We start from the raw sequence: 27967 nt of genomic DNA, 5'->3' as shown, positions 1-27967 counted from the left end.
TCCCCCGAGGGCCGCTGTTCCGGCTGACTTGACTGGACCTGGGACTTGACTGGACCTGACTTGACAGCAGACCCTGGGAGGGGACCACCCAGTATTACCTAGACATTTCTTGTTTTAGGTCACTAAATTTCGGGGTGGGGCGGTGGTGGCTGATTTTACACAGTGAGATGTAAGGCATACATGACCCCAGCCTGGCCACTTCCGGGGGCTTCCAGAGATGCCACGTTGCAGCTCCAGACCCTTTCTGCCTCTGCCACCCCTGGGCCCACCCAGACGCCGCAGGACAGAGGCACTCCAGCCGGCTGATAAAGTGTTTGCTGTTGGGTTTTCGTTTGGCTGGTTGTGTGTACACAGTGTATACAAGTTGAGTTGTACAGAAGCCCAAGAAAGAGCAAGAGACAAAGGGTGGTCGGGAGGTAGGAGCAGAGGGGTTGGGGGGAGGGGAGGGGAGAGGAGACGGATAAAAAATAGAACCACATCCAGACAACAAGGGGATGGGGCGGTGGGGGAGGGGCAGACACAGACAATCGCAGTAGAAAAGGAGCAGGAGGGCCAAAGGGAGGGGACCCTTCTCCCCCCTCCACCTCCCCAGCCCCCCGCCCCAGGTATGTACAATAAATAAGATTAAAAATAATTAACAAGATGCGTTTTCCCCCTCCCACCCAATGCCGAATGCCCTGGGGAGGGAATGGCCTTTAGCAAAGATCTTGGCCTATGGGGGGGGTTGGGGGGGAGGGGGGTCCCCCAGCTCTCTGAAGCCACCCCGCCCCCCTCAACCATACATAGACTTTTCCTATACATTATGTACAAGGTGGAGGGGGCGGGGCTGTGGCCATGGAGAGAGGATTGGGGCAAGGTGGGGAGGGAAACCGTTACTAAATAGACATTTATACATATATATAAATAATTTCTCTGTACACCGGACAGTGGGAGGGCTGGGGGGGGAGTGGAGGGAGTGTGGGAGAGGGGAGGAGTCGAACTTTGAACCCTGCCCTGTGGGGGCAGCATGGACACACCCTGACCGATGACCCCCCCCCTTCCCTGGCAACAGGGCCCAGGGGGTTAGCTCCTGAGGACACAGTTCTGTCCCAATTCTCCGTTCGTGGAAGAGGTGGCTCCCCCAGGCTGGGCGGGGGTCACCCACAGCGGCTGTGGGCCTGTGCTTGGGCCAGCAGGTCGCTGAAGGAGTCGAAGAGCTGTTCCAGCCACGGCTGGTTCCGCATGCACTGCTGGACCACCTCCTCCTGGCCCAGGTCCTCAGCGCCGCCCTCGATGGCCAGGGTCTGCAGGGCGTTAGACAGGGAGCTGCGGCGGGCAGCCACCGGGGCCTGGAGGTCTAGCGATCAATGTTCCAGGGAAACGGAGGCTGGGAGCGAGACCCCTGGCTGGGTCTGAAGGAGGAGGGGCTGGGGGCCTGGACGGTTGGGTCTCAGGGAGGATGGGCTGGGGGCCTGGACTGCTGGGTCTGAGGGTGGAGGAGGGGGCTGGGGGCCTGGACTCCTGGGTCTCAGGGAGGAGGCGCTGGAGATCTAGCCTCCTGGGTTTGTGGAAAGAGGAGTCTGGGAGCCTGGACTCCTAGGTCTGAGGGAGGAGATGCTGGAGGTCTGGACTCCTGGGTCTGAGGGAGGAGGGGGCTGTTGTCTGGACCCCTGGGTCCAGAGCAGAGCCTGTGGGGCAGAACCCCAGGGCGCCGCACACAGTGGGTGGGCTTACCTGGTCCCGGCAGCGCAGGAAAGTATGGTACTTATAGTGGTGGAGGGAGTGGTAGAGCGTGTAGTATCCAGACTTGTCCAGCTCCACCTTGAACTCCTGGACAGACAGAGCGGAGAAGCCTCACGCCACTGTGCAGTGCGGGGCAGCTCCTGTCCCCAGGCACCCGCGCCGGCCGCCCACCCCCAGCCGCACCTGGGCTCGGACCACGCTCCTCTTGAGTTTGCTGAGCGTCTTGCGGTTGTACGGCTCCCCCGCCGGTCGCAGCCGCACGGCCCCCTCCTCCGGGGAGCCCTCCCCGCTCTGCTCCACTTGCAGCTGGGGGAACGTGTGCAGGGCATCCTGTGGGAAGCCGAGCAGTCAGTGGGACGTCCCCCTGGACCCACACTTTCCAAATGCACTGCTCAGTTCCGCTCAGTTCTCAGCTGCCTCCGTTTCCCTCGGGCTGCAGATCAGGAGACCCTCGGGAATCCTGGGTGTCTCAAAGGACAGAGGAGCTTAGGCCTATCTGGTGACCCTGTACTGCGCTTTGGGGCCGAGCCCAGCTTCTCAGAGACCTCTAATATTCCACTCAGGGGGGCACCTGGGTGGCTCAGTGGGTTAAGGCCTCCGCCTTTGGCTCAGGTCATGATCTCAGGGTCCTAGGATCGAGCCCCGCGTCCGGCTCTCTGCTCAGCGGGGAGCCTATTTCCTCTCCTCTCTCTGCCTGCCTCTCTGCCTACTTGTGATCTCTGTCTGTCAAGTAAATAAATAAAATCTTTAAAAAAAAAAATTCTACTCAGGATTCTCAGCCCCAGCCTAACATCCTACTCAGAATTTCGAGACACGGTCTAAAATCCAGAATCCCCAGTGCCAAGCGGACATTCCATCCCAGAATGTTAAAACCAGAGGAAGACTCCATCCCACCATTCCCAGACTTATCCTAATATTCCACCACAGAAATGTTAACCCTGGGATAACACTCTACCCAGACCTGTCAGAGCCAGACTAACTCTCCATCCCAGAACTCTCGGTCACCCTGACTTCCCACCCAGACTGCCAGAATCAGATTTATTATTTTTATCCCGTATCAACCTGGGAGACTAACATCCCACCAAGAATTTTCTGAGCCAACCGAAAATCCACCCCAGAATTCCCAGATCCAGACCAGGACCCATCCGGACATTTTAAGGCAAGACTAACACTCCATCCCAGAATTCTGTTGCACTAACATTGTATCCCTAAGTTCTCAGCCCCACACAACACTCCCCATCAGAATTTTCAGAGCGGCCCGAATATTGTGCCCCTGAATCTGAGGCCGTTCCAGAAAGGAAATCATACAGGTGACTTAACAGTGAGGCCTGAGACGCTAAGAATCCCACATGAGAAGAGAAGCCATCAGAACCCACTTACCACTGTCCCCCAGCAAGGCCTTGGCCACCTGCTGTCCCCAAACCTTCCCTCCATAAACTCTGCTGGGCTTTCCCAGCTGTGCACCCCCAACCTTCGCAAGTCTCTGGATCTCTCCCCACCGACCAAGCCCCCACCAAGGCCCCTCCATCTCGGTGGGCAGAGACCGCCCCCAGCTAGAGCCCCGCCCTCAGCTTTGCCCCTGGCCAAGCCCGAACCCTCTAGCGGCTGCTCCCTCCAGGGCCTGACGCTCTGCGGACCCCGTGGCTCACTCATACCCATCTCTCAGGATCCCCACCGCTGGGCTCCAGACCCCTCCCACCCAGGCCCCACAGGCACCTGCAGGGCTGGGCTCAGTGACAGCCGCTTCAGGACTTTCTTCTTGTGCTCATTGAGGAGACCATCGATCTTTCGCATGGGTGGCAGGTACAGCTCGTCTGCGAGATCAGAAGGTGGCTTCAGGAGATCTGAAGCTCCACCGTGCACAGGGAGGGGGTGGGGCAGAGCGGGAGTGCCAGAACCTTCTACCCCAGGCCTCAGCTCACCGTGCGTGTCCTCCAGGGCCTGGATCATGTCTGGGTCGAGGGCTGTGCTCACCAACATCTCCACGTAGCTGCGGTACATCTCCCGCATTGCCCGCGTCTTCAGCAGACGCCCAGGGACTGCCCGCTCTGGGGGAGAGGGGGGTGAGAATGGGACCCGAGCTCATGATTTGGCCTTCATCGGAGGCCACCTGGGTGGCAATGTTCTACGTACCAGGGCCAGAGAGAAACCCCTGTTTTCAGGGAGCCCTGAGTCCCAGTACAACACGCTCTAAGGGTGGGAGTCACAGGCATGGATGGTAACCAGCTGGGCCTGGCCAGTCAGGGAAGGTCGGTTCAAGGTCAGCCAGGAGCTAAATCTTGACTGATGGGGAAAAAAGCATTCCAGGCCAGTGAACTTCATGTTTGACTAGTTCCGTGTGGCTTCAATAAAGTCTAAAGAAGCAGCATAATCAGTTTCCAAACCAGTGAAGCCACTCAGAGATCAGATCACAAAGGGCAAGACTGTGGGAGGAGGTGGGAAGTGAAGAGAATAGGGGCTTTTCGTGGTGGGTGCCAGGGAGCCATGGGAAAGCTGTGAGCAGGGGAGACGCAAGGGTTAAGTATAGAAAGACCCCTCGAGGCCATGTAGGGATGAGACCAGAGACCAGAGGCCAGGATAATGGACCACATAAGAAAGGATGAAGACGTAGCAGGGCCGTAAGGACAAAATCCAGAGATGGAGGAGGACAGGACAGGAGGGCCAGAGCTGGGGACTTCCCAGCTGTGGAGGTGAGGGAGCAAAGGCTTGTGTGCCAGGAGATCTGGCCTGCTGAGTAGCCAGTGGGGCTGCCCCTGAGATAGAGAAATTGGGACAAGGAACTCAGTGGGATCCGGAGGGAGGGGGTTTGGGGGAGGCCTGGAGGGGGGCCAGCGGGAAGAAACTAGCAAGGCTCACTGGGAAGCTGAGCCTGCCAAGTGAGAGGTGAAGCAACAAGGCCAAGGTCAGGAGTGAGGGACACTCACATGAAACCCAAGAAGGAACATCGGGGAGAAAAGAGAAGCAGATGGCCCCGAACAGCCCTAAAATGTCCCTCAGGAAGAGGCGTGAAAAAAACGTCCATTTGACTCATCCACGTGGAGGGTCCTCGGTGACAGCCATTTCAGGGGCCAGAGTGAAACCCTGGCAGTGGCTGTCAAACTCCACCAGGCCTTGGCCTGAACCCTCCTATGGCTCTTGTGTTGCTCAGGGTAAAGTCCTTCTAGTGGGACCACAAAGCTCCAGGACTCCTGTCCCTCCAAGATCTGGTCCTGTCCCTTCTCTGCCCTCACTTCTCACCCTCTCCTCTTACTCACTCATTCCAGCCACTGGCCTCCTTCCTGATCCCCAGACACGCCTAGCCTGGAATGTTCGCTCTCCCAGTCACCCAACCCCAACCCTGCTGCACTCAGATCTCTGCTCCAATGTCATTTCCAGAAGCATTCCCCAACTCCCTCATCCCCCCGAAAACAGCCCCCGCTATTCCACCTGGATCTTCTGGACCAGAAATGCTTTTCTGAACTGCCTTTCAGCCTGGCCAGTCTTACCCTGACCATTTTTCTCATTGTTTTGTGCTCTGTTACATAACGTGTTTATCTGATGGACTCCCCCAGCTAAGACTGCAAGCTCCCATGAGGATAAATGTTTTTGCTTATTCTGTTCACTACTGGAACCTCCTCCATGGCATGAAGTAGGTACTCGATAAAGATGTGTAGAACAGGGCTCGGGAAGCCAAATGGGAGTGGACTAGAGGAGGTGAGAGAAGACAGTCACTGCAACATCCTTCTAGAACATCTATGATGAGTTTAAGGAAGCAAAGAGTGTCAGCCTGGGACACACGGAGGATCCCTGCTCTCAGACAAGCAAGGAGGTTAGTTAGTTCTGCCGGCTTCTGGGCTGAGTGAAGCATTAGTCACACTCACTTGCTCCTGGTCCAATGGGCTGAGGCGAGACAGACCCAGACCCAGACCCAGAGTGACCCTTGGCAGGGGAGCCGCTCCCATAAGAGGGTGGAGTTCAGCTCCTCCCCTTTCGAGTGCTCAGGAAACTCAGAGCTGTCTATGCATCTCCATACTGGGATTACTCACAACCGCTAAGGAGTAGAAACAACCCAGAAGTCCAGCAACTAGTGCCTGGCGATACAGGGTGGTCTATCCATCCACGCAGTGGGATCGTACTCAGTCGCAAAAAGGAATAAGGTCCTGACACACCTACCATGCGGATAAACCCCAAATATTAACACCAAGTGAAAGACCCCAATCACAAAAACCTACACATTATAGGATTTCCTTATGCATAATGTCCAGGAAGGGAGTGATAACCCATCAATACAGGGGTTCTTTGTGAGGTATTGAAAATGTTCTAAAATGGACTGCCAAGATGGATGCCTAGGACTGTGCTAAAAACCACCGCATTGGGGCTCCTGGGTGGCTCAGTGGGTTGAACCTCTGCCTTCAGCTTGGGTCGTGATCTCAGGGTCCTGGGATCAAGCCCCACATCATCTCATCGGGCTCTCTGCTCAGCAGGGAGCCTGCTTCCCGCTCTCTCTCTCCCTGCCTCTCTGCCTACTTGTGATCTCTCTGTGTCAAATAAATAAATAAAATCTTTTTTTTTTTAAGATTTTATTTATTTATTTGTCAGAGGGAGAAAGGGAGAGAGAGCGAGCACAGGCAGACAGAATGGCAGGCAGAGGCAGAGGGAGAAGCAGGCTCCCCGCCGAGCAAGGAGCCCGATGTGGGACTCGATCCCAGGACGCTCAGATCATGACCTGAGCCGAAGGCAGCTGCTTAACCAACTGAGCCACCCAGGCGTCCCAAATAAATAAAATCTTAAAAAAAAAAAACAAAACTGCATTTTATGTTTTTAAGTAGGCGAACTATATGATGTGTTAATTCAACTTAAATTTGTAAATCGTTGAAGAAATAGAAAAGGGAAATTGAAGGCCAGAGAAGGAAAGACCTGCAAATCTGGGCTTTTGCTAAATGTCCTCCCTTGCGGCACCCTCACCACGTCCCCATTAACTGCTTCCACCTGGCATGATCTGGCATCACCATGCCCAATTAAAAGACTACATTTCCCAGACTCCCTTGCAGCTAGGTGTGGCCACGTGACCCAGTTCTGCCCAATGGGACAGGAGAGACAACATATGTGCCACGCCCAGATCTGGCAACTTAAAAGAAAGGTCCCACCCCCCCCCTCTCCCGCCCCCATTCCCTGACCCCTGACTCGCTTCCCACTGACAGGCCTGCGGCTTTGGGGCTGCTGGGGTGCCTCTGATCACGTGCTTGAGGACAGGAGGCAGGTAGAAGGCAGAGCAACAAGAGGAAAAGAAACAAAGACCCTGGACAACTTAAGAGCCTCTTATTTTCCAAGAAACCAACACCTAAGTCTGGCTTTGACGGAAGGAGACCTCACTCATTTGACTGCCTGCACCCTTTAGTCTCTGTTACAACAGCTACCCTTGGAGCACCTGGGTGGCTCAGTCGGTTGGGCGAGGTTTGGCTGGGGTGGTGATCTCAGGGCATGAGATCAAGCCCCAGCTCAGCAGGGAGCCTGCTTCTCCCTCTCCCTCTGCCCCTTCCCCTGCTCGTGCTCTCTCCCCACTCAAATAAACAAAATCTAAAAAAAATAAAAATAAAAATAAATTAAAAGGTTTAAAAATAACAGTATCTACTTTGTAGCCCTGCTATGAACATCGCACAAATTAATCCGGGTACAGAATTTAGAGAAGATACCCATTCCAGTTAGGTGTCACGTGACTGACAAATACCACTATTATTTTAATTTACAAATTCTCGCTGCTGGAACCCGATGGCCCGTACTCTCCCACACATCCTCCCGATGCCGGGGATTCACTTCCTCAGGCCTCCCCACCCGCCTCGTGGCTCCCGAGGGCCTCACCGTCCTCGCTGGGTGCTCCCGGGGATGACTCGGAGTCCGAGGAGCTGCCTGGCGGACCCCCGCCCGCAGAGGCGTTGCCCGCCGCCTCCTTCAGCCACTTCTTCCTCTTCTTGGGGGGAGGCTCAGCCTTCACCTTGGTGGGCCGGGCCTTGGGCAGCCGGGAGGTGGCGGGCTGTCCCGCGGTGAGGCTCCGCTCAGGCCGAGTCTGCCGCCCGCCTGCGCTCCGCTCTCCCCGGGCAGGCCGCTCCCCGCGTGTCACCCGCTCCTTCTCCTTCTCCTTCTCCTTCTCGAGGGGCCGCGGTGGGGAAGGCTTCTCAGGAGCAGGGGGCTCGGGCACGGGTGTCTCAGGCGTCTGCTCTGGGGGCTTCTCACATACCGTCTTATCAGCGGTCTCAGGCTTAGGAGGTGGTGCCGGGGCCTTGGGAGGTGGTGCCGAGCTGCCCCCAGCAGACGCAGGGCCCTTGGCCTGCCCGGAGCGTCTGGAAGGGAATGGTTGCAGTTGGCAGACCCTAAGAGACCCCAATGCTTCTCTTGAGATCCCCATCACAGTGAGCACAGAACTAGCTTCTCCTCCTGCCTCTGTCTGCCCCCCAACCCCAGACCTGGGTACCTTTCTCTCTCTGGGCCTGTGTCTACTCTCCCTGCCTCTACCTCTTTTCTTGAACGTTCCATCCCCATGCCCATCACCACCGCCCACCAGGGTACCTGACGGGCACTGGGGGCCGGTGCCAGGGTTTTCGGGCACAGACCCTCACATAATCCTTCTTGTTGACATTTTCCAGGAACTTCACATAAAGGCGCTGATACCGGTTTTTCGCGTCCCCAAAATATCCCAAATACTATCGAGGGAAAGAGGCACGTGAGGAAATCCTTCATCCACAGCAGCCAGGCAGCCTGGCAACCCGATCCCTGAGACTTCCACCCCTCCCGCCCCCCCATAACAGCCCCTCAGCCTCCTGGAAGTAGGGCCTCCCTTTGGGCCACCCCCTAGAGAAGTGGTGAATCCCAGCCATGCATGAGCGGGGGCTGCTACCCACCACCTCCCAGGCCTCTCTGAGTCCTCACTGCCCCCTCCAGGCTTACATTACTGGTGGCACAAAACTGCCGCTGCCCGTCCTTGATCTCTGGAGTGAATTTCTGCAGCAGGGCCTTCTGTACTCGCCAGATGGGGGGGGGCTCCCGCCCCGTCTGCAACGCCAGCTGAGGAGGGGTGCCGAGAAGCCAGCTAGGTCAGCCCTCCCTGCCCCCAATTCCTGGGCCCTACATTCTCCCTCGATAACCCCTTCGAGAAAAGGCACCGTCGTCAACAGGTATCACCACACACTGGCCGGCACCTGTCTTGGCCCTAGGATGGTCTCAGCCCTGGGGAGGCAGCTCGAGGCTGGCCACGTCCTCCCCCACACCCCATACCGCGGCTTACCCAAGACTCTTAAACAAGGTGTTCCTTCCTGTGCTACAAAGTTTTAGCTGTTACAATATTACAGGAAGATGGCCTTTATAAAGTGACTTAAAGTAATATCAATGCCTGTGCACCCAGCCACCATCTTCCAGACGCCGTGCTGGCCCTGGGGTAGAGTGGGGAATGAGACTGACTACGCCTTTGATGGGGTCTTCGTCACAGAGACAACAAGGAGACAAGCAAATAAAACAGGGTAAGGTTGCGGCTTGTGCCAAGAACAGACAGGTGATAGGTGACCTGCGGCCACTTAATTCATCCCCCTCTCCACGACAGGGCAAGACACAGTGATATGAGGCTCCCCCATCTCCACTTCACCTACACTCAGATGAATTCCCCACCCCGAGACTTGTGTGACCCCCCAGCTGGACGCTGGAAACTGAAGGCTATGGGTCAGACCCAGTGTGTATAATCTGGGGAGAGTAATAGCAGGAGAGCCAGACATGGCACCAAAAAATGACAGCACAATAAGCACATGAATGGCAGATGCCCCTGTCCCCCCCTAGACACTGTGGAAGACTAAAGGAAGGAACTCAAATGCAATCTGAATCCAATAATGCTTCCTGGAAAAGGTGACACCTAAGTGAGTCCTGGAAGGACAAGGTCTTCTGTGACCAGGCTGAACAATGACACAGGACAGCGTGGAAAAGTGTGGGACGAGACGCCTGGATAGCTCTGTCTGCTGAGTGACTGACTCTAGGTTTCAGCTTAGGTCGTGATCTCAGGGTTGTGGGATCCAGCCCTGCATGGGGAATCCACACTTAGTGTAGGTCTGCTTCTCCTTTTCCCTCTGCTCCTCCCCCTGCTCACTTTCTCTCTCTCTCATCTGTCTCTCTCTCTCTCTCGTAAATAAATACAACCTTAAAAAAAAAAAAGATGCAACGGGAAATGCGCACTGGGTATTGTGATAACCACAGATGAACGGAAGTTAGTCCCTGTATTCAAAGAAACACACTCAAGTGATAACAGGATTCAGATGACAATTTCAATCGATTGGTCATGGCTCAGAACCAGCCCCAGCTTAAGTGCTGCGATGAATTGATGATGTCTGCCCCTGGCAGGAGCTGTAACACTGGGGTCTGTTTGTCAGCTATCCACTGCCTACTCCTAGTTCGGGTCAGTGGTTTTCACATCCATCTTTTGTATGTGTGTCCATTTTGTGTGTCCCTCTGATCAACTTGGGGAGTGCCAAGAGGAGATGACAATAACCTGATGAGAATGAGGTCTAAAAGGGCTCTTGGGGGCGCCTGGGTGGCTCAGTCGTTAAGCATCTGCCTTCAGCTTAGGTCATGATTCCAGGCTCCTGGGATCGAGCCCCACATCAGGTTCCCTGCTCGGCGGGAAGCCTGCTTCTCCCTCTCCCACTCCCCCTGTTTGTGTTCCCTCTTTCGCTGTGTCTCTCTGTGTCAAATAAAATCTTAAAGAAAAAAATACACCAAAACTTCTCAAATAAACAAACAGATAGGTAGATAGATAGAAGGGCTCTTGGCTTAAGTCACAAGAGGCAGGATGAGACAGGAATGCAGGTGCCCTGGCCCCAAGTCCTTTTCTCCAGCTACCCTATGGTTCCCAGTCCTCCCTCCTGGTCACCTTGGGGAGTCAGGTTAGAGGTCCAAGAGTTGGGCCACATGCTGCTGTGCTCCAAAACCTTCTAGGGCCTCTAGTGTAGGCTCCACAGTCTGGCACAGTGAGGCTTTGCCTCAGTTTTCTTTCTCTTCTCTTGCCCCTGCCCCACAGGCCATCCAGATCCCTCCAAATTCAGCAGATGAACTCCAGACTTTTGGATTCTCCAGGTTTTTGCATATGCAGTGCTCTCCCACCCCCACAAACAGGTGCCTTTTGCCTTTCAGTGTTAACGTGCTCGTCCCCATTCTAGTTCTCAGAATCCAGCAAGAAAGCCATCAGAGCATCCCCTCCCAGCCAGGGAAGACCACGCCGTCTCTTCCCCTTCCCCAACTGGCCTCCTCAAAGGCACTGACTGATTCTCTACCTGGACTCAGGCCCCTTGGCTCACCACACCCCAACTGAGCTTGGTGGCTTTCTCAGAACCACTTTTCCTCTCCGTGGTCATCGCACTCAACCCCTGGCATCAGCCTTGCCTGATATCCAACCAGAGCCAGTCAGCCCTCAGGCCGTCCTTCCCACCTCTCTTGGTGTCAATCCTATCACTGACCACACCCACTTCTCCTGCCCCCGCCCCCACAGAAGCCACAGCTGATTGGAAGAGACCTGACCAGGGAGCCAATCAACAGGCAAATCACTAATCCTATCTCGGCCCCAAATGCTGAGCTGGACCAATCAGATTCTCTTCTGGGAATGTGAACTCTTTTTTTTTTTTTAATATTTTATTTAGTTATTTGACAGAGATCACAAGTAGGCAGAGAGGCAGGCAGAGAGAGAGAGGAAGGGGAGCAGGCTCTCTGCTGAGCAGAGAGCCCGATGTGGGGCTCGATCCCAGGACCCTGAGACCATGACCTGAGCCGAAGGCAGAGGCTTAACCCACTGAGCCACCCAGGCGCCCCGGGAATGTGAACTCTTGAGAAGCAAAGACAAGGGCAGTAAGCAGCAGGACCGGAATGAGCCAGAAGCACCTAGCAGGATGATAGTAAGAAAGCTTTGGGGCGCCTAGGTGGCTCAGTCATTAAGCATCTGACTCTTCATCTCAGCTAAGGTCCTGATCTCAGGGTTGTGAGTTCAAGCCTCACAGCGGGCTCCACACCGGGTCTGGAGCCTACTTAAAAGAGAGAGAGAGAGAGAGAGAGAGAGAGAGAGAGAGAGAGAGGAAGAAAGAAAAAGGAAGGAAGGAAGGAAGGAAAGCTTCATGCTCCATTAATCGGTGTCACAGGACTGAGGTGGCAGACAGACTGCCATCAGGCCTAGACACCTCCCCAGCCACCATCCTGCTAGCCAGGGGCCCTAGTAGCTGCTGGAAAACCCAAAAGTGGACTCTCCAGCAGGTGCCCATTGATCTCATTCCGGCATGACCTGGCAGCTGCTCACCTTCCCCGGTTCAGCACTCACAACGCAGCCACTCAACCCCTTGAACGCCATGTTTTTGCTCACGACACAACCTTTGCACCCTGCTCCCTCGATCGGGACCGCCTGCCCCCTACTTTTCTCCATCCAACAAACTCTTACAAGCTCAGCGTTTACACCCTCTTAAATCTTCAACAAGAACTGGAAGTTAATGTTATCAGTCCCACTTTATATCTGGGGAAGCTGAAGCAGAGAAGAGGGCCAGCCTTGTGCTAATTTGGCTGCCCCAAATATGTTCCATGAGTAAAAAATATACCCAAGATTTCAAAGGGTTGATATGCAAAAAATGTAAAACATCTCGTTAGCTTTTTCTACGTTGATTACATGCTAAAATGATTGTTCTAAATAAGTTGTGTTAGAGAAAATACATTCCTGTGGCTAACCTCACCGATTTTTAAACATTTTTTAAATTCTTTTTCTTTTAGGAAGGCTCCACGCCCAATGTGGGGCTTGAACGCAGGACCCTGAGATCAAGAGTCATGTGCTCTACCAACTGAGCCAGCCATGCATCCCTCACTTTTTTTTAAGCTTGATACAAGAAAGTTTAAAATGACGTATTCACGGGCGCTTGGGTGACTCAGTCAGTTGGGCGTCTGCCTTCAGTTCAGGTCATGATCCTACAGTCAGTCTCAAGATTGAGCCCTGAGTCGGGCTCCCTGCTCAGTGGGGCACCTCCTTCTCCCTCTGCTCCTTACCCTGCTTGTGTGCTCTTTCAAATAAATAAAGAAAATCTTAAAATAAATAAATAAATAAATAAATAAATAAGGGGCGCCTGGGTGGCTCAGTGGGTTAGGCCCCTGCCTTTGGCTCAGGTCATGATCCCAGGGTCCTGGGATCGAGCCCCGCGTCGGGCTCTCTGCTCAGTGGGGAGCCTGCTTCCCCCTCTCTCTCTGTCTGCCTCTCTGCCTACTTGTGATCTCTCTCTCTCTGTATCAAATAAATAAAATCTTAAAAAAAATAAAAATAAAAATAAAATGATGTATACAGACCATGACATTTCTAGTAGACTACCACTGTTCTGGAAAAAACTACAGCACGTTGCTCATTTTCAGAGATCTATAAAATAAGAATGCTTCCTAATTTTTATTTTTTTTATTTTATTTTTTTTAAGGATTTTATTTATTTATTTGACAGAGAGATCACAGCAGGCAGAGAGGCAGGCAGAGAGAGAGGAGGAAGCAGGCTCCCCGCTGAGCAGAGAGCCCGACGCAGGGCTCGATCCCAGGACTCTGAGATCATGACCTGAGCCGAAGGCCAGCGGCTTAACCCACTGAGCCACCCAGGCGCCCCTGCTTCCTAATTTTTAAAGGATCGGGAACTCTTGGGTGGCTGAGTTGGTTAAGCAACTGCCTTCAGCTCAGGTCATGATCCTGGAGTCCTGGGATCAAGCCCCACATCAGGCTCCCAGCTCAGCAGGGAATCTGCTTCTCCAGCTGACCTCTCTCCTCTCATGCTCTCTCTCTCTCAAATAAATAAATAAATAATCTTAAGAAAAAAATAAAGGATCAGGGGCGCCTGGGTGGCTCAGTGGGTTAAGCCGCTGCCTTCGGCTCAGGTCATGATCTCGGAGTCCTGGGATGGAGCCCCGCATCGGGCTCTCTGCTCTCTCGGGGAGCCTGCTTCCTCCTCTCTCTCTGCCTGCCTCTCTGCCTGCTTGTGATCTCTCTGTCAAATTAAATAAATAAATAAATAAATAAATAAAGGATCATAAAAACAGAACAAGAAGACATAGCAGAGACCCTGCACCCTGCAAAGCCTAAAATATTTACTAGCTGGCCCTTTACAGAAAAAAATGTGCCCAGCTTTGCAGAGAGAAGTAAGCAAAGGGACACCTACTGGGTGCCACCCACGGTTCCATGGAGCTTTAAGGCCTGGATTCTCCAGTTACCTGAGGGAGGTACTAACGTGATCACGTCTATCACCAAATCCATAATCAGGGAGGGTCAACACCAGCCCAGCCCAAAAGTGGCAGAGAATGAACCAGTCAGGTTAAGGCCAAAGCTGGGCTCTCAGCAACGATGCCGCCAGCCTGCCCTGACTCCAAGCACACCAACGGGTCTCCAATGTCTGCAGAAGTGATTCAGTCCTGGGGTTGTGTGTCCCCCCATTGTAATGCACACTCGTGTTGTATTTTAAGCATCTGAGTCCTTGCCCGGCCTCATGCCAGCTGGGAGGTGGTGTCGGATGGCTGTGGCTCCAATCCCAGCTCAGCACCCAGCTCAGTGGACTGAGTCCCTCTCCAAACGTGAACTTCCTCATCTGTAAAAGCCCTGTTCTTTCGGCCCAGTGCTGGGCTCCCTGTCGCATGTGCCACTGCCATTGTCAATGTTGGCCAGAATGTACACAGAGAAAGGTTGAGTCTGGTGCTGAGAGCCCAGGCTTCTGGGGCCAACAGAACCAGTGTGGATCCCAGGCAATGAAAGTCTAGGAAGGCTACTGTGGCACTCTGCGCCTCAGTTTCCTTCCCTGTAAAATGGGAAGAGTAGTCCCTATCATGGGAGGTGATTATAAAGATAAAACTTGGGGGTGCGTTGGTGGTTAGGCATCTGCCTTCCGCCCAGGTCATGATCCCAGAGTCCTGGGATCAAGCCCCACATCAGGCTCCCTGCTCAGTGGGAAGTCTGCTTCTCCCTCTCCCTCAGCCCCTTCCCCTGCTCATGCTTGCACCCTCCCTCCCAAATAAATAAATAAAATCTTAAAAAATAATAATAAATAAATAAAGAGAAAACCTGGAGACAGCAGTGAACATCGCACAACAATGTGCATACACTTAATGGCACTGAATGGTACCGCTTAAACATGGTTAGAATGGTAAGTTTCATGATATATAAAGGTTACCACAATTAAAGTAAAAAAAAGGAGGGGTACCTGGCTGGCTCAGTCCTTGTGGCACATGACTCTCTCTATTTTTTTTTTTTTAGGTTTTACTTATTTATTTGACAGACATACCACAAGTAGGCAGAGAGGCAGGCAGAGAGAGGGAAGCAGGCTCCCCACCGAGCAGAGAGCACGACGCAGGGCTCGATCCCAGGACCCTGGGATCATGACCTGAGCCGAAAGAAGAGGCCTTAACCCACTGAGCCACCCAGGTGCTCCAGGGCACGTGACTCTTGACTAAGGGTCATGAGTTCTAGCCCCATGTTGGGCATTAAGCTCGGTTTTTAAAAAAATTTTAACTAAGGGGGCGCCTGGGTGGCTCAGTGGGTTAAGCCTCTGCCTTCGGCTCGGGTCATGATCTCAGGGTCCTGGGATCGAGCCCCACATCGGGCTCTCTGCTCAGTGGGGAGCCTGCTTCCTCCTCTCACTCTGCCTGCCTCTCTGCCTACTTGTGATCTCTCTCTGTGTCGAATGAATAAATAAAATCTTTAAAAAAAAATTTAACTAAGTTAAAAATATGAAGAACAAGAGGCGCCTGGGTGGCTCAGTGGGTTAAGCCTCTGCCTTCAGCTCAGGTCATGGTCCCAGAGTCCTAGGATCAAGCCCAGCCTCAGGCGCCCTGCTCAGTGGGGAGCCTGCCTCTCCCTCTCCCTCTGCTTGTGCACTCTGTCAAATAAGTACATAAAATGTCTTAAAAGAAAATTAGGAACAAAAAAAAAAAAGAAAAAAAACACACTAAATTCGTAGTTCTATCTGTCTCAAACCCTGTCCTAAGGAGTTGGCAGCTGTCCCTCTCACTGTCCCAGCTGAAGATCAAATCAGCTTCAGAAGTCATGAAGTTAACATGAAGCAATGTGGGGTACATGGGTGGCTCAGCTGGTTGAGCGTCTGACTCTTGGTTTTGTCTCAGGTCAAGACAATCTCGGGGTGGAAAACACTAGGCCGGCGTAAGGGTTCCCCGCTCAGAACAGAGTTGGGTTGAAATTCTCTTTCTCCGTCTACCTCTCCCTCTGTGCCCCCTCTCTCCTTCTCTAAAACAAATAAATAGGGGCGCCTGGGTGGCTTAGTGGGTTGAGCCTCTGCCTTCAGCTTGCGTCATGATCTCAGGGTCCTGGGATCGAGTCCCACATCAGGCTCTCTGCTCAGTGGGGAGAATGCTTCCCCCTCTTTCTCTGCCTGATTCTCTGCCTACTTGTGATCTCTGTCTGTCAAATAAATAAGTAAAAATATTTTAAAAAACCTAATAAATACATTGTTTCCCCCCAAAATAAAATGATGTACACAGGACATAAGGGCATTGAGAAGGACCGGAAGGGATGCAAGAGGAAGGAGCAGGGAATTCTGGGATTGCTGGCTGGTTTGGGGAACGTGACCACTCTGGCATTTTGCTTTGTAATTCTCTAATATACCTCTCATCAATGTTCTTTTGGGTGAAGCAAACACCATGCTAAAAAAAAAAAAAAAAAAAAAAGACAAGGTATGGAAGACAAAACATGACGTCTGGAATTGGTGGGGTAGGGCAGGGGGCAGAATGTGCCAGAACAGAGAGAGAGAGAAGGACTAGCCAGGAGGGGACGATGCTGGAAGCTGAGGGATGGGTACATACAGTCCCATTACTCTAGTGGCTCTACTTCTTCCACAATAAGATGGCATAAAAATCATACAGCAGAAGACATATTAAGCTCACCTCACAGAACATACGCAGCAGCAAAGTGTAACAACTGTTAACCTGATAATGAATTCGTCCCACAATACCTCCATCTTAAGAAGCCACACCAGAGAATAAATTAAACTTGATAATGTACATCAAGGGCCAAACATGTTCCTGGCCCCCACTGTCAATACTCAGTCTGTGACACTAACAGGAAGAAAGGCCGTCATCTCTGATGTCACCATCAAGATGACGATGGCTTGCTGACCCACCAAGGACTTGTTCAGCCTCATGTCCCAGGAGAAGCCTTACATGAGCATCTCATGTCACCCACCCTTGTCAAGCACCTATGCTATGAATCCTCTGATCCAAAATCTCCCCGTCCAATGAACCGAGTACAGCAGCGGTCAGCAAACTTTTTCCATAATGGAGCAGATAAAGATTTTTGGCTTCGTGGGTCAGCTAAGCTCTGCCTCAACTACCTCATTCTGCCACTCTATGGGGAAAGCAGCCCTAGGGGATTTTAAATGCATGGGCATGGGTTGTACGCCAATAAAACTTTATTCATAACAACAGGCAGGGGCCTGGATTTGGCTCCTGGAGGTCACAATTGGCCAAGCCCTGAAGCAGAGTCAATGGAAGCAGGAAATGGGCCGATCTGCAGAGAGTGTCTTAAGATGTGGCCTCACAGTCCCAAATCGTTGGCTGTGTGCGTGTGTATTTGTAGGAACATTTTGTTACTGCCTCACGTTTCGACCATTATGCTACACCTTGCAAAGCAGCCTGGCTCTCTTGGCTTGAGCAATTAAATTAGAACCTTCACTGAGACCAGCACCTGCCTGCCTTGTTCCTTATTGGAACCCCAGCGCCCAGAATGTCTGCAATAAACACTGCAATAACAATCACTTTTTCCCATTTCCAAGACCTCCCCTCCCCAATCTCAGAGCCCCACGCAGCCGCTGCTGCATGTTCCAGACCCCATCAGCCTGGGAATTCAGGACGGCCCCCGCTGAGCCTGTCACCCAGCAGGCGCTCCGTCACCGCTCTGGGGCCAAATCCCGCGGGCCCAGCTTTCAGACACACTCACCTTGAGAGAAGGGATGTCCTCCGCACGGATGACAAACTCGTCGCGCTCCCGGAAGATGCCCTCCCCGCCGCTCTCGCCGGCCTCCTCGTCCGTCTCCCCGCACACGGCCGCCGTCTCCTGCTTCTTGGCCAAGTGCAGGGGCCGTGCGTCGGGTGGCTCAGGCTCCTCGGGGGACGGGGCGGCGGGCTCCTCGGGCGCGACGGCCGGCGGGGGCGGCGGCGGGGCGGGCGGCGACGGCAGGGGCGGTGGGGGCGGCGAGCTGGGCACCGGGGCCACCAGGGGGGGCGGCGAGGGCAGGGCGGGCGGCGGGGGTGGTGGGGGCGGCGGAGGCGGCTGCGGCGTCGGGGCAGGAGGCGGCGAGGGCGGGGGCTTCTCCTCCAGCAGCGGGGGCTCTGTGGGCGAGAGGGGCATCAGGGCAAACCCCCGGGCGCGGGGGGGCCCCCTCCACCTCCACTGCATGCGGTCAGTGTCGGCCAATGTCAATCAGTGTCTGCTCTCAGCCCTTTCAGGCTCCTCTCTCCCCCAGGGTCCCAGCAGCCCTCTTCCTGCTGCGCGCTCCCATACCCCTTCTGATCATCCCGAGTTCCTCACCTAACACCCCAACACCCATCGCTGCTCCAAATCCCACTCATCTCCACTTCTTACTCTTCTGCTGTTACCCTTTGTCCGGTCAAAGCTTGTATCTGTCCCTCCCTTTATTTTTATTTATTTTTTTTTTTTAAGATTTTGCTTTTAAGTAATCTGTACACCCAACATGGACTCGAACGCACAACCCCAAGATCAAAAACAGCATGCTTCACTGACTGAACCAGCCAGGCACCATGGCCCTCCCCTCCCCGACTTTTCACACCCACTTCTGCCCCCAGATAGGCACAGGAAGCCCAGGTTCCCTTTTCTCCAACATCCTACTAAGCCTTCCCACCTGGAAATGGGAATCTGTCCCTCCCCATCTTTTCCTGGCTTCCACATACTCCCCACTTCTGTCCCTTTGGGTAGTTAATACCATTACCCAATGTCCCTCCATCAAAATCAGTCGTCCTTTGTCCGACCACCAACCCTTCCTCATCCCTCAACTGTCTCCCACCCCAGTCTATCTCCCCCTTGTCTCCCCTAGTCCCTACAAACTCCTTGCCCTGCCCTGACACAGCTCCTAGTTCCTGAATGCCATTCACCATCCCCAGCACCTCTCCTCTTGTCCCTGAATGTCCCTCCTTATGCCAACAGCTCCTCAACTCCCCCAAAGCCTTTCCACTCTGTCCAAGTCCCTCCCTGAGACCCCTTCCCAGCTCCAGCACTAACTCGGGAGTCCCTGAATTTTCGCCCTATTGCCTCTTTTAGTCCTGCAACACCTCTTAGTTGCCTCAAAGCCCTTGCTGGCTCTCACCTCCCATTTTTTTTTACCTCCCCTCCTAATTCCCCAATCATTCCTTCTGTGCCTCTACCTCCTCGCTTCCTGCTCAGGAGTCTTGTCCTTCCTCCATCCAAGATCTTCCCTGCCCTTTCCTCGGACTGCTCTCTACTTGGGATCATTACTGCCCATTATAGCCCTGATTCCCCATGGGTTTTTCTAATGTCACCCTCTGACACCTTAAAATCCCTCCCTAAAACTGCTTCTTCTCCCTTGTTGTGTCCTTAGCCAGGAGCCTTCCTGACCCTTCCAAGGTTCTCACCCTCCCAGGGCTTGCTTCCATTTCAGCAAATTCTGACACTGCTCAGAAGGCCCCGGTAGTTCTCATCTACTTCGGCCTCACATCGTCTTGTTCCCTTGCTCCCCGTTTCCCACCTTCCTACAACCCCTGAGAAGTCCCCTCCGTTCCCTAGGATGCCTCTGAGCCCTCAAGCCTCCTCACTAACTGTCCCAAACGTCCTTCTCTGAATCAATGCCTCCATTTCCCCCCATCCAAAGCACCTTAAAATTTGTCCAAAGCCTCTCTCAGGACAGACCACCATCCAGACCTTGCACACCCCTAGTCTTTTCCTCTCACCCCCCCCGCCCAAGACCCAATTAATCAATGTTCCAGTCTCTCCCTACCACTTCCACAGACATTCTTCTGTCTTTTACCATACGTCTCTAAATCCTAGCTCCTTCTCAGGCTCCATATCCCCTGGCTGTCTTCAGAACTTCTCAGTACCCTTTCACCTCCCTGTCCCAATCACTTAAAACCTGCTGTCTCCCAGCATTCTCCAGTGCCACCTTGGGGCACCTAAAGCCCACTTAGCATCTGTGGACAGGTCAGAAAATGAGTCCTTTCTCGCACCAGCTGTATGCCCTCAATTTGTGAACTCGCAAATCTACTTCATCTACAGCGTGACTGATGCCTCTTACACAGTGCGCGACCTGCACAACCCGCCCCCAAACCATCTTCCCAGAGCTCACCGGGTGTGCCATTGCTGCTGGCACTAGGGAGCCCCGGGAGTGGGGGAGGCCCTGGCACCGCAGCCTCAGCTGCCAAGGAGGGCACATCTGGGGTGGAAGTGTCCTTAGGCCCAGCGAGGGGTGGGTCGTCGAGCGCAGAGATGGCCGAGGAGATGCTCTCCTGCAGGTCCCGGTTCTTGGCCACCGAGTCTTCTTCATCGGAGGAGAAGGAGGGCAGCGTCTCCAGGTTCCGCTTCAGCTCCTCGTCTAGCCGCTTACAGGGTGAAGGGCAGCCCAGCCCCAGCCCCTCGCTCTCGGCCGCCTCCAGTGCGCCCCCCAGCCCGAAGGCGCCGGAGGGCGGGGGGTGTGGCACAGTGGGGGCGGTAGGAGGCTGGGGCTGCAGGCCACGGGCAGGCACGGAGGGCGGCACGTTCTTGGGGGGACTGAGCGGGGGTGTCAGGCCGGCCTGGTAGAGCGGCGGATGACGCTTGCCGGACTTGAGGAAGTCCAGGAAGGAGGCCATGAATCCGGACTTCATCTCTGGCTGCTTCTCCTCTACCTCCTTGATCTTGGCCTCTATCTTCTCCCGGGTCAGGCTGGAATCCAGGCTGTTGTGGTCAGCGCCGGATACAGCGTCGCCTGAGGAGGCTCCCAGACCCTCGCCGGCCTTGGGCACAGACAGCTTGATCTAGGTATCAGGGCAGTGGGGAGTCAGGGTCCACAAGTCTGGGGACCCCAAGTCCCCTCCCTGCTCAGAGGCTGAGGTGCAGACCCCCAACACTTCCTTAAGGCCTAGATCACTTTCCCACTTTCAGCCTGTAGAACCCTAGAATCAAAGCCCCCAGACCCCTTCTCTCAGGTTCCAGAAATGACAGGACTGGCGTTCCTCCCTCAGCATTCACTGACCCCTCTTAGCCTCCAGCCCAGGAATCCAGCCTCGAGACCCTCCTCCCATGAGACCCAGGAATCCAGAAACCCCCAATCATGGCTCCTTCAAGACCCAGAACCTAAGAACCCAAGCTGCAATCCCCTAGGTTTCCCTTTAGACCCTGAAGTCTCAATTCTCAGATTTCTCTGATGGTGGAAGCCTAGAATCCCAACCCTCAGGTTCATTGCCTCCGAGGCTCAGGAATATAAACCACAGCCCCCACCACACCCCACAACTGCAGTCCCAAGCCTTTGCCTTCTCCAACCTTAGACATCTGGACCCCAGTCCTTCTCACCTTAAGTGGCTTCAGGGGCTCCAGCCGCGTGCCCCCCGCCTCCTCAGCCTTCCTGCCCCGACCACGGCCCCGGCCCCGAGGTTTCTTGGCCCCATCAGTGGGCGTGGAGGCTGAAGCTGGCCCAGCAGTGGCGGAGACCTCCAGCGGGCGGATCCGGGGCCTCCCCCGGGGCCGGGGTGGGCCATCACGCTTAGCCTTTGTGGGCTTGCGGCCACGGCGCCTGGGGCCATCCGGGCCTGGGTTGGGTGGACAGAAGTCGATGTCGCCCAGGGGTGAGAGGGCTGGGCGGGAGCGGCAGCTGGACACCAGGTCAGGCAGGCGCCGAGGGTTCAGACGGATGTCAGCAGGCACATCGGCCTTGTCCTCATCCGCCTCAAACTCGTACTCCTGGGCGTACAGCTTCTTGGGTGTCTGGAAGGGCGGGTCACGGCGCCGCAGCAGGTGGAAGGAGGACGTCTTGAGCAGCTTCTTTGGCTTGGTAGAGCAGAAGATGGGCGAGGTGAGGCCTCCCTTGGGCTCCGAGGCAGGCGGCGGCGGTGGCGGTGGCGGCGGTGGCGGTGGGGCCGCCTGGTGGGGCCCGCTCTGGATCAGGCCCAGAGGCTCGGCGTTGACCGTGGAGGGCAGCTCAGGCGGCTTGCTGGGGTCCAGGCCCAGGCCCGGCGTCTCGGGCCCAGCTCCAGACGCCCGACCAGGGCAGTAGGGCCCATAAGGATCATAGGCTGGGGGGCCTGGAGGCGGCCCAGTCCCCGCCTTGGGATCGCCCTCGTCCTCGGGCGGCCCCGCCTTGCCATAGTCGTCCGCTGCCCCTCCGCCAAACATCTCCTCCATGGTGGGGAAGAAGCTGCGCTCCTCATCTTGGAGCAAGGAGTCAGGAAAACAGATGGATGTGAGTGGCACAAAGCGGGGGGCCTTGGTGCCCTGCGGGCTGGGGCTGCGGTAGGCACCGGAGGGATCCTTGCCCTCGGTATTAGGTGGGCCCACGCCAGTGTCACCGGGCCCCGGGGGCAGTGGCTCCAGGGCCCCAAGCAATTCCTGCATGGTGCCCGGCGGCTCCAGACTCTCCTCAGGTCGCAGGCGGGGGCTGGGGGCACCGGGCTCCAGGCCGTGGCTGCGGAGATGGGCCTCAAGCTGAAGGGGCATGGGTGGTGGAGGCGGGGGCGGCGGCGGGGGCGGCTGGGGTGCTCCATCGCGGGTGGCTGACTCCAGGAGATGAACGCCAACTTTGGGGGCACTGGGAGAGGGGCTAGGGGCATGGCTGAGGACTGAGGGGAGCAGCTGTGGGGGCGGAGGTGGGGGCAGCACCAGTGGGAGGTCAGGGCCCCCGGCCTCCAGGAGGAGGCCATGGGGTGTGGGTTGGGCAGGCTGAGCTGTGGGAGGTGGGGGTGGTGGACTCTTTTGGAGGAAGGCCCCCAGCTCCTTGGCACCTGCCCCATAGTGGACAACTGAAGTGGCCAGCCCCTCTGGGGTCTCGCCACCCCGTTCTGGCCCTTTCTTCTTCTCCTTCAGCCTCCCCAGGCCCAGCTCCAGGGCTGCCGTGGTACCCTCATCAAGGCTGCCACTGCTGCGGATAACGCTCTGTAGATGATACCTCTGAGGGTCTTCCTTAGCCAGCTCGTAGGGTGTGCCCGGTGGGCCCCCGGCCCCACCACTACCCCCAAGTCCCTTGGAGGCATCTGCCGCCCCATCTTCCCCCACCAAGCCGTCTGCCCCTGAGGTCCGCGGGGGGCTAGGAGCCTGCAGGAGATGCTGGATGAGGAACTCCTCATCTTCCGTGCGCTCGGCAGGAGGGCCGCCGGGCCCCGCCAGCAGCTCCGAGCCATCCCCCTTGCCTTTGTAGCCCCCTGCTCCGGCTGCATAGCTGCCGGCTCCTGGGGGTGCCAGGAACGGGGCTGACGCCAGGACGGAACTCAGGTATTTGCCGGGGGCCCCCGGAGAGCCGACTCCGGGTGGGCGGCCAGGGGCGGGCGGCGACTGCAGTGGGCGGATGATGTGAGAAGGGCTGGCCTCCCCACCACCCCCCAGAGAGCTGGGCCCCCAGCCACCTCCGTGACCCGAGAGCGCAGGGGAATGGCCAGTGCTGTAGCTAAGCGAGGGGCTGGCCGTGGGCAGCCCCTGGGAGTGGGCAGCTGGCCCTGGGTATGGCTCACCCTGAACCCCATAGAGCTGCCCCTGCAGCTGATCTGGGGAGTAGCTCTGGCATGTGGCTAGGCTGGGAGGTGGGGGGCCACTGGGAGGCTGCGGGGGCCCCCCTGAGTAGCTCGGGCCTTTGCTCAAGTCCTGGGCTTGACCCCCTCCAAACCCTTGCCCGTAGGCCTGGGGTCCTAGAAGCCCTTGGGGCTGACCAGGAGAATAGGCTTGGCCACCTGCCCCACCAGCCCCAGAGGCCTTCCCGGTGGCATAGGCGGCTGCTGGCCCACCCAGACTCTGGCATTTGGGTGTGGCCGTCGAACGGGGTGGTGGGGGTCTGTTGGCACCACCTGCAGCCGCTCCATAGCCACCTTTGCCCGTCTTGTAACCGGGCGACTGAATGATGGGGCGGTAACCTCCACCGCCACCCCCTGCCCCACCTCCCCCAGCCGCCTCAGGGCCCGCAGCCCTGCCCGATGCTCCAGCCGCTGCTCCACTGGGCCCGGCCTTGCTAGGCTCGCCAGCACCAGGAGAGGGCTCCCCACCGCCCAGGGGGCTGCAGGCCAGGTTAGCCCTGTGGCCCATGGAGGGATAGCTGCCTCCACAGCTCAGATAGTGCTGGAGGGCGTGGGCTGGGGGCGGGGGCGGCGGGGGCTGGGCACTGGCCGGCCGCTGGTAGTGTTTGATGACGGTGTCCTGGCGGGGCAGGGCCCGCTCGGGTGGTGGGGGGCCTGGGGCAGCACCCGAGAAGTTGTACAGCTGTGGGGAGGACTGTTCGGCGGCAGCGGCGGCAGCAGCAGAAGAGGAAGCCAGCAGGTTGAACTGAGTCGGGAGGTGGCGGGGAGGTGGCGGGGGGTCTGGGGGGCCGGGGCGGTATGGAGGGGTCTGGGCCGGGCCGAGACCAGCGGGCCCCAGGACACCGCCCCCCGCCAGGCGCTCGAAGCCCAGCGAGGATGGCACTGTGGGTGCCTGCGAGGGCTTCAGGTGCAACACGTCATGAGGGGACAGGAGCCCATTAGCTGGGGGGCTGAATGGGGGGTCTTGGAGGCTGAGGGATGAGGGCACTGGGAAGGGGCGGCTGCCGAAGGAAGCCGGGTGCTGGTAGGCCGACAGGGCAGAGGAGGATGGAAAGGTGCTGGAACCCGGCAAGGCGCCTGAAATGAAGAGCTCCGTGGGGCCCGGCGTGTGCATGGCTGGGGACAATGAAGAAGACCACAGGTCAGGGCAGACCACATGCCAGCCCCACCCTGGCACTCCTGGGCCGGCGCTAAGCTTACCTGTTTGCCAGGAAGGACTGCGGAACTGGGAGAGGAGAGAGGAGGCAGAGGGGCCAGGCTGGGGGCCCCGGGACTCCAGGGCCGAGATGAGGTTCATGACGGAGGCGTCGGGCCCTGCTGAGCCCGCGTGGTGGAGGCCAGTGTCGAAGAGTCCAGAGAGGCCTGGCCAAGGACAAGGAGGCAGAGTCAGCTAAGTGGCAGAGTTAAAAGGGAAAAGGAAAAAGGCCAAAAGCAAGTTGGGTCAGGGAAAAGGGCTGGAGAAAGCAAAGAGGGAGATTCAAAGAGGATCAAGTGAACACAGCCAAACTAAGGAGACAGGGCTGAGGACAACAAAGGGGAAAAGGGAGCCAATCAGCAGGATGAAGTATACCCCAGTCATTAGGGCAGGGAACCCAGGAGAGGAAAGGTAGGCAAAGGAGGGGGGCAGGGGAGACACAAAAGGATTTGGGCAATTCTAGCAAGGAAGGGGAAGGTATGGGGTAACCAAGGCCACTTAGAAGCACTGGGAGGACAGGCCAAAAGGGGTTGATTAAAAGTGGAAGGATCCCAGAAAAAAAGGGGGGGGGCAAGAATAAAGGGAAGGAACCAACCAGGAAAGTTAAGGATCAAATCGGACAATATAATCTCCTTTTTGGTTCAGCCAGAAAGGAGGGAACCAATCAGAAGCCCTAGAGGTAGTTCTACACAGGGAAGAATAAGGTGGTGGGCAAACCCAGGAAAAAAAGGGAAGGTCCAAAGACTTAGAGCCATTCAGGAAGAAAAGGAATCAGGAAGAACGAATTCACAGGACCAAGAAGCCAAAAGGACAGGTAAACCCAGAAGGAAAGGACTGGGGTGGGATAGAGAGGAGGAAAAGCCTGGAAGAGAAGGTGGGATTTGGGGGCTGAGGGGACGGGGCCAATTGGAGCGAAAGAGGCGGGGCCAGAGACAAGGGTGGACGAATCCAGCGTGAAATTGAGCAGGGACCAGCAGCCTCAGAGGCAACCAATCAGAGGAGAGGTAGCAAGGGGCGGGCCGGGACACAGGGCACGGCCAATTAGGAGGGGTGGAACTTTCAGCAGCCAACCAGCTGCCTCGGAGGGAGGGCCAGCCCAGGCGGGGCAGGACGGGGGCCGTACCTGCCGGGTGGTGGTTGGTGGCATAGCTTTGCAGTGGGTGGGGGGCCGCGTAGGCCTGGCGGTGTAAGATGTCGGTCTCGGGGTGCGAGGTCCTGGAGCTGCCATAGACCAAGCTGGGAGGAAGGGAGAGATGTTAGGGTGTCCTCCAAAGCTGCCCTAGAAGGGAACTCAGCAAATCCCCCGGGGTGAGGGGGGAAATCTTCCAGCTGACTGGGGGTTATCCTAAGGAACCTTGGGCCCTAAAGGAAAGAAGACAAGGGAATCGGGGTACCCAACGAAAAGAGCCATGAAACATTCCCCAATAAATACAGCCCAGATAGTCTCACGTTTACAAACACAGCCATGCACAGAGACGAGACAAACAGAAGAGGGTGAAGAGTCAGAGGAAGCACCTCAAGTTGAGAATGTGAAAGGCATGGACCTCCTACCCAGCCCACCACCCCCTGGATGACACGAGGCCCTGGGGCCAACCTGAGAGGTGCATAAGGACGCCCACTCTACTGCACACACGTGGGAACACATGGCCCTGAACTTCATGGGGTGATGCAGAGTTGGGAGAAAGTAGATCGTTCCCCAAACGGCTGGGATGCGGGGTGGGGAAGGGATAGGACTAGGGGAAAGTACCAGGTACAAGTGCGACCAAGAACAACGTCCATCCCCGGGGGTTGAGGTTCAAATGTATGGCCCCTTGCAAACCCAGGTATGTGTGCAAACAACGATCCAGCTCACCCGTGGGGAAGGAAACATACCGAGCGCTAAGTCCCAAATGGAAAATCCTAACACATGTGGGATCATGCCCAACCACGCTGGGTAACCCAGGGGGCGGGGGGCTGGGGACAGGTGAAGAGTGAGGGCAGAACATACACATCAGGAAAGGGGCTGATTCGCAGGTGAGCAGGCTACCAACTAAGCACGAACGGGGCCCACGCTCACACACACAACCACACACCACGGAAACATCTGAATCTTCCCATGCAACGACCCCGATTCACGGCTCGGACTCGAGAGGTCAAATACTCCACTCCTCGCCATCAACTAGGATTCTCTGCCTTTGGGGGTGGGGGAGCTAAAGGGGGCGTGCCTCAGATTCCAGGACCCCCCCTTACACACACAGAACCCCAGCTTGGAAAGGGGGCGGGGCCCTGTGCCCACTCTGCGCGCGGAATTTCGGTGGGGGGAGGCCGAGTGGCGCGGCCTCGCGCAGTCCCGGAACAATAGGACGGGAGGGGGGGCGCCCCCCAGGTCTGCGTTCTAATTCTCCTTTCCATCCCACCTTAGCAAGAGCAGAGCCTGGGACGCAGCGGGTAGGAATCAGCAAGCCGGGAATCCAAGGATGGGGGGAAATCCAGGCCTTGCTTCGCCAGTCCCTCCCACCTTCCCGGGGCCTTTCCGTCCGAAATTGTTTTGCACCCCCATTTTCCCGCTGCATCTTTCCCTTTGCATGCCGGAGCTGGCTTTGGCGGAGTTTGCAATTTGCAAACTGGGGCGGCGGCGTTGTTGCAAACCGAGGAAGGCCGCTCCCTTGCAAGCCGGAGGGGAGTTTGCGATGCACGCGTCGCCAGGCGGGCCAGGCCCGGCCCGGCTGGGCCCCCACCCCTTGGCCCCTTCCTCCAGGCCACCCTCGGCTCCTTACCTAGCTTTCGCTGACCTCTCGTAACTCCATCCCGCCCCGGCGCCGAGCGGGTCCCCGAAGCCGGCGCTGGGGTAGTTCCTGTCCATGAATTGGCCGCGGTGGAAATTGGGGGGAGGGGGAGGGAGGGAGGGAGGGAGGGGGCGCGCGCGCGCTCTCCTCCGCCGCCGCTCCCTCCGCTGCTGCTTTTTTTTTTCCTCTCTCTCTCTCTCTCTCTTTTTCTTTGCAGCCGCCGAAGGCCCGGGAAGGCCCCGGGCTGGGGAGGGAGGGGGCAGGGGCGGAGGGGCGGGCAAGGGAGGGGGTGCAGCCGCCGAGCCAAGGAGGGGGAAGGGGGGTTCCCCCTGGAGGGAAAGGGGGGTAGGAGGGACCCCGCTGTCTCCGCCTTTGCCCCGGCGCTTGCAAGAGAGAAGGGAGGGCGCGCGCTCAGGAGGGGGCGTCCCGGGCGGCCCCGGGGTGGGTGCGGGCGCTGGGTGCTCGCTCTCTCGCCGCCGCCGCCGCCGCCTCCTCCTCCTCTGCGCTCACGGTGCAGCCATCTTTGCACAAGGCGGCTGGGGGAGGGGGGAGGGGAA

General features: G+C 56.6%; 1 protein-coding gene across 1 annotated transcript; it reads right to left on the bottom strand.

The window, feature by feature from the left end:
- Nucleotides 1-306: 306 nt before the first annotated feature.
- PRR12 (proline rich 12) lies at nucleotides 307-27967 on the bottom strand. The gene is made up of 14 exons (XM_047710218.1): nucleotides 27402-27967; nucleotides 25769-25881; nucleotides 24651-24812; nucleotides 21247-24566; nucleotides 20045-20711; nucleotides 17668-18059; nucleotides 8644-8760; nucleotides 8266-8399; nucleotides 7561-8039; nucleotides 3645-3770; nucleotides 3439-3536; nucleotides 1906-2052; nucleotides 1714-1809; nucleotides 307-1283 (listed from the first exon to the last, which is right to left on the bottom strand). The coding sequence occupies exons 1-14, from the start codon at nucleotides 27485-27487 to the stop codon at nucleotides 1137-1139; spliced, it is 6084 nt and encodes a 2027-aa protein (XP_047566174.1). The 5' UTR covers nucleotides 27488-27967; the 3' UTR covers nucleotides 307-1136.

Source organism: Lutra lutra, chromosome 17, assembly GCF_902655055.1.
Source record: "Lutra lutra chromosome 17, mLutLut1.2, whole genome shotgun sequence".
Taxonomy (NCBI): domain Eukaryota; kingdom Metazoa; phylum Chordata; class Mammalia; order Carnivora; family Mustelidae; genus Lutra; species Lutra lutra.
Note: the sequence above shows the minus strand (reverse complement) of the source record. Positions and strands in the feature narration are given on the sequence as shown.